This window comes from Diabrotica virgifera, chromosome 1 (assembly GCF_917563875.1).
Source record: "Diabrotica virgifera virgifera chromosome 1, PGI_DIABVI_V3a".
Classification (NCBI taxonomy): Eukaryota; Metazoa; Arthropoda; class Insecta; order Coleoptera; family Chrysomelidae; genus Diabrotica; species Diabrotica virgifera.
In genome coordinates this window covers 217,313,649-217,324,014 of record NC_065443.1, presented here as the reverse complement: position 1 = coordinate 217,324,014, position 10,366 = coordinate 217,313,649, and the positions used below count along the sequence as shown (strand labels likewise).

The 10,366-nt window shown below is 35.2% G+C and overlaps 1 protein-coding gene across 1 annotated transcript; it reads left to right on the top strand.

Moving 5' to 3' along the window:
* The first annotated feature begins 6,214 nt into the window (after nt 1–6,214).
* Nucleotides 6,215–7,660, top strand: LOC114333476 (DNA-directed RNA polymerase III subunit RPC9). Its single transcript, XM_028283362.1, has 4 exons — nt 6,215–6,365; nt 6,419–6,530; nt 6,582–6,734; nt 7,463–7,660. Exons 1-4 carry the CDS (start codon nt 6,358–6,360, stop codon nt 7,589–7,591), a joined length of 402 nt encoding a protein of 133 aa, XP_028139163.1. The 5' UTR covers nt 6,215–6,357; the 3' UTR covers nt 7,592–7,660.
* The last annotated feature ends 2,706 nt before the right edge of the window (nt 7,661–10,366 follow it).

The following is a 10,366-nucleotide window of genomic DNA, read 5'->3' as shown; positions in this document are numbered from 1 at the left end:
ACATACCCCTCTACAGAGCGTCGTAGCTAAATTGGTAACACATCACCCCTTATTTCAGCATCGAGATTTTCTGCAGACCTGATGCCTTCATTGCACCAGTTCCCTCGACGAGCCAGAATTCTTTGAAGTTTGATTTCGTAGAAGCCGTAGATCCCGGAGTAGCCCAGTAATAACCTGGCCCAAGCTAAGTGGTCCAGAGTACTACGTATACCTCAGGTACACTCCTACACTCGCCTACCTACAGCCGCGGATAGCAGATGGGACCTGACGACTTATTAGAAGAGTAGACACGCTGGAGTAGTTTGTTCACCGACCGGGGACGGCACCTCGGTCGGTGAACGCTCGGACGCCTATTGATATTTTTTCAATAAATTCACTACAACTAGAGTCCAAAGGAGGGGGAGGAGATGGAGTAGTACGCATTTCGATGCTCCTCGCCTCGAATTTTGTCTTTGTCTGGCTGACTGAAATCTAAACTATAAAAATGCACGATTTTCAGTTCAGATTCAGTTGCTCCTGAGCCTTGTGCCTACGAACGAGTACGAGCTGGGGCTCTGCTTCAGTTGTTTGAACTGAGACTCGAAACAATATCGTTTCATCTTCAAAATTTGTTATAATTTCACCATGCACTAAGCGATGCTGTTCCTGAACAAGCTGGCTGTCCTGTTAACGACAGTTCTAGCCAAGTAACAGATATGGATTTTAGTAGAGGATTCCTTCAATGATGAACTTACTGGGATCATCATCATTGGAACTATTACCTTATAGTAGAGCCTCACGACCGCTATAAATTCAACTTAAAGTAAAGCACACTTTAATTCCTCACAACCTGTACCTACTTTACACTGATCTGTAACTCAGTTTTCGTCACCATATTATCACATTTTATTTATTCACTGCTCAATGGCTACATATAGTCTTCCTTTTAATTCCTCTTACATTCTAGTCACGATTGCTATATCGTTTGCGTAGCCTACAAGCTAGACGCCCGGCTACATTTGAAGACTCGACAAACACCTTATTTATTATTTCACGAGACAAACATCTGCGGAGCACTCGCTCTGAGCTGAAAAGAAGATTATATTATACATTCCCACTATTTTAGAATCTTTTTGAGAACTATCTCCGAAGAACGTCAAACATTAGTTGATTAAAAATATAATTTTCATTACACAGTTCAATGTGTAATTTTTGTTCAAATAATTCATTATTGTGGCTCAATTCCATATTTTGTTTTAACCATTAAGTACTAACATCTTAAATCAATGACGTAAACACTAAGACAGACGGGTTTATCATTTTAGTGGTAATTGTTGTTTTTGTTAAATATTATACAAAAAATATCTTGATGACTTACTGAAAGTATTGATTATCTAAAAACACAGTAATTAACTCTAGTTTTTCTGTATTTATTAAAATAAAAAACATTATAACAAGAATGGAAGGATGTTTGTGTACCTTTTTACCCCGGAAAAAAGTGTGATAAAAATTAAAGAAATTAAAGAATCTTGATAAAAATTTATAATCGAGTTAAACAAAGAGTAAGAAACATGAAAATAAAAAGCTTTTTAAAAAATGTTAAAACAAAAAAAAACTGACAAGTACTATAGTTAGTACATAGTGTATAGGTCTGGATCCCGCGTATGAAAAAAAAGTTGATTAATAGCAAGCTGAAAATTTGTTAATCGCTTAAGGGTGTCTAGTCGGATAAACTTTGATATATGGGAACACTGGAACAGGGGCAGTTTTAATTGTGGAACAGGTTAAAAATTTGGAACGGTCAGACCACGAAAACGGCACATTTATTTTGTCCGACAGAACAGACTTAAACTCTCCGAACAGAGATTAAACTCTCATGCAAAAATCAAACTGCTATTTATCATCTGTCATAATTCCTGTCATTTGACATATTCTACATGTTCCACTCATTAAAACGTCCATTTGGTGATAAATAGCAATCTGATTTTTGCATGAGAGTTTAATCTCTGTTTGGAGAGTTTAAGTCTGTTCTGTCGGACAAAATAAATGTGCCGTTTTCGTGGTCTGACCGTTCCAAATTTTTAACCTGTTCCACAATTAAAACTGCCCCTGTTCCAGTGTTTCCATACATCAAAGTTTATCCGACTAGACACCCTTAAGCTATTAACAAATTTTCAGCTTGCTATTAATCAACTTTTTTTTCATACGCGGGATCCAGACCTAGTAGCAATGGTAGTCAGTGGCAACATTTTCATCACAAATTGATTCCACTTCGCTTATGTCGTCTTCTACCTCATCAAAACATTTCAAAAGAGTTTCCTCATAGTATTTATTCTCTTATTTGATCATTTTTGATGAACTGGGGTACATTAGGTTTAATGACGAACTGGGCACAAACACTAACACCCCGTCTATTAGACCGCATCGCTTGTCGAAAGTGGGATATTTCCCTTCCTAGAAAATTTTAAAGGTCATCTGTTTATGACTTTTCAAGTTGGGTTATTATTTAGTAGTATTGAATTCGGCAATTTGTGGCAGGTTGTTATTCGAAAGATATTTAGGCTCAAAGTGTTAAAAATTTGGAACGGTCAGACCACGAAAACGGCACATTTATTTTGTCCGACAGAACAGACTTAAACTCTCCGAACAGAGATTAAACTCTCATGCAAAAATCAGACTGCTATTTATCACCTGTCATAATTCAATTCCTGTCATTTGACATATTCTACATGTTCTACTCATTAAAACGCCCATTTGGTGATAAATAGCAGTCTGATTTTTGCATGAAAGTTTAATCTCTATTCGGAGAGTTTAAGTCTGTTCTGTCGGACAAAATACATGTGCCGTTTTCGTGGTCTGACCGTTCCAAATTTTTAACCTGTTCCACAATTAAAACTTCCCCTGTTCCAGTGTTCCCATATATCAAAGTTTGTCCGACTAGTCACCCTTAAGATGTTAACATATTTTCAGCTTGCTATTAATCAACTTTTTTTTCATACGCGGGATCCAGACCTCATCCTTTTGACGTCGTCTGTCCATATTGTAGGTGGTCTACCTCTACTTCTTCTGTCTTCTCTTGGTCTCCACACTGTAATTTTTTGGGTCCACCTCCCGTCCTTCATTCTGGCTACATGGCCCGCTCAATTCCACTTCAGCCATGCTACTCGCTCTATGACATCTGTGACGCCTGTCCTTCTGATTTCTTCGTTTCTGACCCTGTCTCTTAGAGTCAGTCCAAGTAGTGACCGTTCTATTCTTCTTTGGGCCACTGTAAGTTTCGTTGCTGTGGCCTGGGTTAACGATAATAGGGAGTTTTTGTTGCTACGTAACGTACGCATCTGCGTATACGTAAAGCAACTAACGTGTCGTAGAGGATGAATGTTAAAATAGGTAGTTTTTGTAACTGCCTTAACGTAACGTAAAGCAAATCGTAAAGTCATTTTTAAATTCCGTTGACATTTAAAAAAATAAAACAATGTTCACACAATATACAATTAATATACAAATGTAAAAAAAGATAAATGAATGATGAAATTGTATGGTTTTAATTGCTTCTATTTAAATATAAAAATATTATTTTTCCTTAGGTTAAAATTGTTTTATTTTTGTTTATACCTACTTTTTAGTTGTAAATTATTGTATACCTACATCAGAATTCCAGTAGGTATAATGTAAATAGTGTGGTAATATTTATTTGAAAATTGTACTGAAACTAGGTCATTTGTTTATCTAGTTATTAATTGTGGTGATCACTGTATTTCTTAAATTAATACAAGATTTGTTTGTTTTGCTTTATTAATAGACAACTTAAAAACAATAAAATTTTAAATCTATTATGAAGCTCCAATTTCCAATTACAAACACAGAATAATTTTACTCAAATAGACTAAACCAATAACCAATATAACCTTAAAATGTTTATAAACAGGTAGTACGCTGATGAAATGTTCATTTGGTAGGTAATCGGGCAAGATCCTCGTGTGCATTCGGTGACTTTCGGCTCGATAGGGATGAGTATGAACCTAACGTACCAGCCCGTAACCTTAGGTAATACGTATCGCGATACGGGAGTTCAACCATTAATGCGCAAGCGTATATGTCAAAAAGATGCGTTACGTTTACGTATTTGTGTGCACAAAAACTCCCTAATGTTTCGGCGCCGTAAGTCATGACTGGAAGCACACATTGGTTGAACGTCTTCCTTTTCAAATAATTTGGCAAGTTGCTCTTGAAGATGTCTGATAGACCTCCATATGCGGCCCATGCTAAAGGTGATCCTTCTCTGTAATTCGGCAGTTTGATTGTCTCTGGCAATTTGGATTTCATGCCCTAAGTATTTATATTTATGGTTCAATGCTATTTCGTTGACGTCGACTTTTGGATTTTCGTTTGGTACCATGTTTGTCATGTATTGTGTCTTTCCAAAATTTATGTTTAAACCAACTTTTTTACAGCCGGCATCTAACTCGGTAAGCATAGTTCTAATCTCTTTTAAGTTCCTATAAGAACTATGTCGTCTGCGAATCGTAGGTGGGAGAGGCTTTCGCTGTCGACATTTATTCCTTTGGCGTCCCACTCCAATTGTTTGAAAGCATTCAAGTACTGCCGTAAAGAGTTTGGGAGATAACGTGTCTCCCTGTCTAATTCCTCGTTTGATTTTTATAGATTTGGTATCTTTGTGTAGTCGGACGGTCATGGTTGCATTATTGTATTATGTTTGCTATCAGTTTGGAGTAAGTACCGATAATCTATACGACTTTCCTCAAATGCTCTCATTATGCTGTTAATTTCTATGGTATCAAATGCTTTGCGAAAGTCTACGAAAGCCAGGACCAATGGTCAGTTGTATTCGATAGATTTTTCTATAATTCCTTTTATGCAGTGTAGGTGGTCGTTAGTGCCAAAGTTTTTCCTAAAATCCGCCTGTTCTCTTTGGTAAAAATCCAATTTTGTTTTCAGTTTATTTGTTATTATTCTTGTGAATAACTTGTAGAGGTGCTCTAAGGTCTAATAGGCTTATGGGCCGGTAATTCTCGAGGTCTGTTGGATCGCCCTTTTTGTGTAATAAGATGGTAAGTGCACTGTGCCATCTTGTAGGTATTTCACTTTGGTGCAGACATATAAGTTGAAGAATTCCTTTATGTTGTTTAAAAGTCTGTCTCCTCCAATCTTTACGGCTTCTATAACGATATTGTCTTCTCCCGGAGCTTTATTTCTTTTCATTTTTCTCAATGCGTTCCTGATTTCGTCTGTTGATATATCAGGCATCAATTCCGATCCTTGGTTGACTAACCTTTTTCTTGAATATTCTAGTGGCTCATCATGGTTTTGTTGGCTGTTGTATAGTTCTGTATAGAAGTCTTCTACTACCCTTAATAATTTATCTCTGTTGATGATGATATTTCCATCTCTATCCTTTAATTTCGTTATTTCTTTTTTGCCGTTTGTTAATTGTCTTCTTAGAACTTTGAGGCTCTTGTTATCTTCAATTGTTTGTTGAACAACTAAATCTTAATCATAAATACTTAAATTAGACATGCCACAAGAAAGGGGTACCTGTTATACTTTCTCGTGGCATGTCTTCCGGTAGCTGAAAGGGGATAAAGGGATAATATACTGCGAAAACTTGATTCCAGTTTACTCCAATTAGCCTCTTCTACTCAAATCCGAGTCTTTTCGCTTCACACTGGTGTCCCCTGTAAACCGAGCAGCCCAACTCTGGAGATCAGGTATCCAACCCCGGGTCGGGAACTGAGGAGAGCGGGTGAAATGACCCTCCGAAAAGGAGTTTGGCGTTGGGTTAACTACCCAACCCTGTAAAAAACCTTTTGTTATGAGAGCTACAAAGTAGAGGACGACCACGAAGAAGATGGATTGATGATGTGGAAGAAGACCCAAAGATTCTAAGGGTCAGAAGATGGAGGGAAGTTGCCAGAAATCGACAGGGATGGCAACTTGTTTGCGGGCAGGCCAAGATCCACAACGGATTGTCGAGACTTATGATGATGATGACAAGAAAGCAGCTATTTCCACTAGTGTTTTGATGGAGTGAACATTTGACTGTTCCTGAGAATTGTTCTTGTTTCTCTATTTGTGCAATCCGAATGAGCTCCTCAATCTAGCTCTATGGTCAAAGATGCAAAGATGGAGGAGTAGCATAGAGAGAAAACTTTAAAATATTTTTGCTGTATAACTCTATGGAAACGTCCAGATTTATAAATCTAGAGGCCTCCACCTTAATACAAATCAGCCATTTACATGCACATGCAGTCTGTAAACATAACCTTAAATTTTTATAACAAAAACACAAAAACAAATAAAGTGTAGTGTAGATTTTGTTTATCTGACATAAAAAAGTTTATTAAATATTAAATAAAAATGGAAATGTGAGTAGGTAAGAAGTTTGTTTCCATATTTTACTGAAAAATTTTCTTTTTAGAGTTAATAGTAATTGTGCCTCATTTAGTAACTATGAGGTTTTAAAACATCTTCAGAAAATCAAAGACGGAAAAAGGAAACACATAGGACAACTTGCTACAATAACATACGAGGTAATATTCTAAAGTATGTAAAGGACCACATTCAGATTATCTAATTTTTAGACTATAAGATACTTGGAAAACACACCTTCAAATGACCAGACTCGGGATACAATCAGGGATTGTATGAAGGATTTGGCTGCTTTCAACCTGAACAAAACTGAGATTTTAATGATTATTAATTCACCTCCGACAACAGCTCTGGAGATTCAATTGGTTTGTATAATCTGACATTATTAAATATTTAGTTGTTAGCATCCCTTCAACTGTAAGAATAATTCTTAATTAACATGTTCGCTGCATATACTTTGTTAAGTACTTATCCCAGATGCTGAATTCACACTAATGGTTGGAATGTAAGTAAACCACACTGGAGAGGGAAACCGAATGTCACAGATGAGCGACATGTTCAGCGAAAGTGTTAACTATTAGAGGCTGAAATTGGTTTTCCAATACTGTTTGTAAAAAATGTATTTGCAGATGTCTATTTCTACATGATGTATATGAAAATGTCAGTATGTAGGTATATTGAATGTTCAGAATTTGGCTAAGAACTAACAATGTCCGATTGTTTTAGTAGTTTTATCTTGACCAAGAATCATTATTGGTCAACATACAGTTACTAAAACAATCGGACATTGATAGCTTCTGCTCATTTTCTTTGATTATGTAAAGTAATGTTAAAATCAGTTAGGCCACTCTGGCTCTTATGGCCTCAATTGTATATAAGAAAAGTTTATAAACTCTTTTAATCAAAGATCTCTCCTTGATTTAATATCATTCACAGACTACCTACTTGACGCAAAAATTCAAAAATAATCTATTGCCATGTTTTTTTACATTTCAATTATCAAGAAATGGTTTTCTTCCCTCTCTGTATGCCATAGCAAGTAAATTGAACATAACTAAAATATATGGTTCTCAATTTGTTACTTTATTTTTAGATGGTTGAAGAAAGTGAGGAAAGGCTAACAGAGGAACAAGTTCAAGACATTTTAAACATAGTTGCCAAACATTTTCCACATATTATAAAAGAACAACCAGAGGAAGAAAATGAAGAAGAACCAGAGTGATTTGTTTGTTGTTAACATTTTTGTTTTGTAAGAGTAACTTTTTTAATAAATGCATATTTTTATACTCAACATAGTGTTATTTTTTGCCATGAATACATTGTTGTTATCAGGTTTTCTACAAAAACCTTTTGTTCTTTTAGGATTTACATAGTAATGCTCTTTATTTTCTTTCTTCTTCTTTTTCACATGCTATCAGAATTATCTGACGTTGCATTTGATATCTGAGTCCATTCACTAATGTTTTTTAACCAAGAAACTTGTTTTCTTCCTACACCTCTATGGCCCTCTATTTTGTCTTGGCTGCTGTGAGACACAAATGTTGTGTCTGATAACAGCCGCGTGACACACCGTTAACATTACAGCAGCCAATCATTAGCAGTTCTCTATCTTTGTTGACCCTCCTTAGTACTTCTTTATCAGTTTTTCTTGCTGTCCGGGGTATTTTCAGCATCCGTCTATGAATCCACATTTTCAATGCTTCAATTATATTCATGATTGATACTGTTAGTGTCCACACTTCTGCACCGTACAAAAGTACAGGCCAAACATAGCTCTTAACCATAATTTTCTTTCACAATAATTATTTGTTGTTTTCATTTAAAATTTCTCAAATAAACAAAATGAATTTCATGCATTACTTAGGCCCGGTCTTTCCACCTCCGAATAACTAGTTATCCGGAAGTTTATCTGATAGATTTACATGTAATCTGCCAGATAAACTTCCCGATAACTAGTTAATCGGAGGTGAAAAGACAGGGCCTTAGTTATGTAGAATTATTATATTCCATTGGCTGAGCTTGGGAATATTTTGACAGATTCATTGTCAGGAACATACAAGACAAAAATTCCTACCTCACTGTATTAGCGCTCAAATAAACTTACTGTGGCAGACTTCTTTCATTGAAAAAAGAAGACCATGAATAATGGGAGTATATATTCATTAAATGTCATTAAAAAGTTTCCATTTGTAAATACTAATAAATGACTATAAATTATATATAGTATATAAATATATGACTATAAATTATATATATATATATATATATATATATATATATATATATATATATATATAAAACCACTGCTAATGTGGGCCAATATTTAACCAACCTAACAAAAAATAATTACCAAATTTACTATATATAAATTTCTATACTTCTATAGAAGAGTTGGGACTGGGATCACTGAACTGAATATTCTTTCGCCCCTTCCTTTTACCCGGGACCGTGCAATTTCGGAAAAGCGACACCTGGTTTCATAGCTCGGCAACATTTTTCGCACTTTTAATTATATTGGCCAATCATATTGGTCCTGGTTACTGGACAATTGTCAAGGCCATAGCCCAAAAAAATTATAAGAAGAAAAAGTAATATTAAGGTTATGTCGTTATGTTATTAAAAGGTAAACAATTGTATGTAGTAAATAAAATTAATTATTAAAATGCACTACTACAAGCAAAATACAAATACAATTGAATTAAATTTACTTTTATATAATATTTGCATATCATATCAATATTGTGGAGCAACAATTTTTCTTTTTCATTGACAGTAGATATGAAATATACATCAATTTGACAATTTCAATTGACAATGAATTATTTAAGAAAGTTGAAAGATTTCTCCGCTATTCGCGCACGATCGTTTCTCATATCCCCTCCAAGTACTTGCACACAGCGAAAAAGGTGTCTGATAATCTGAATATAACAGTTGTTTTTTTAGAGACACCAAAAAAGCCTAATTAGAGTAGATTGTGCAATAAAAATGACATGGATTTCATATTTTCATCACATGTACAAAAAGCACATAACTGTTTACATTTTTTTTAAATAAAATTTTCAATATTCTTTATACACGACCTTTATATTACCTAACATGTTCAGCCCCAGTGTTATAATTTTGTTTCTTGTCCATTGGTCAGCATTTTTTTTTTTCATCACTACTGTGGTGTGGCTTTAAAGTGGTGCATCACTGTCCCAAGAGTATGGTTTATATTAATGCCATCCGGGGCTGAACGTGTTAATAATGATATGGACATAAATGCCACACAATAACATGATTTATAAAATAATGGAATTGTCAGTAGGTAATATAACCCTTTCGCTGCGTAAAGCGCACATGTGCGACCTCCCATTACTTTGTAAAATGCGTATGGCGCACTTGCGCGGCCTATGTATATGGTGATTTCCATAATATGTACATTTAAAGATGACACAGTTTCAGGAAATCAAGAAAATTTTGTCCGCATTTTCTAAAGGTAACTTCTGTTCATAGATAGCGTCGCTACTCACCTAGTTAGGTTTGGTATATAGGTTTCTAAACTGTGGTGGGACCCCCAACCGGATACCCTTAAAAATTTGTCTGACAATATTACCAGTAAATTGTAAGTATTTTGATCAAGCCATCCTGCAAAAAAACATTATTATGACTCCATGCTGCGAACCCCATAAGGGGGGGCACACATCATAAATTCATAAAATGTATACCGGCACAGCCGATTTTTGGAGGATTGTTTAACAAAAATATTTAAAATGAACTGGTAATATTATCCGACAAATTTTTAAGGGTACCTACTTGTCGGACGCACCAAAGTTTAGAAACCTCTATATTTACGAAACGCACCCCTTCCGAAAAAGAAAAATTGTCCGATTCGACATGAATAGAACTCTTAGAAAAAAGGCGGACATGCAATAAAAATAAGATATGTAAAGATATTGTTGTATCAAATAAAAATGTATAGCATTTTTATTCAGTTGCAATGCGAAGGCAAAACAAT

Coding starts and splice junctions, on each gene's coding strand:
- LOC114333476 (XM_028283362.1), top strand. Junction 6,531..6,581: donor TTGCTACAATAACATACGAG/GTAATATTCTAA, acceptor TCTAATTTTTAG/ACTATAAGATACTTGGAAAA. Junction 6,735..7,462: donor CAGCTCTGGAGATTCAATTG/GTTTGTATAATC, acceptor CTTTATTTTTAG/ATGGTTGAAGAAAGTGAGGA.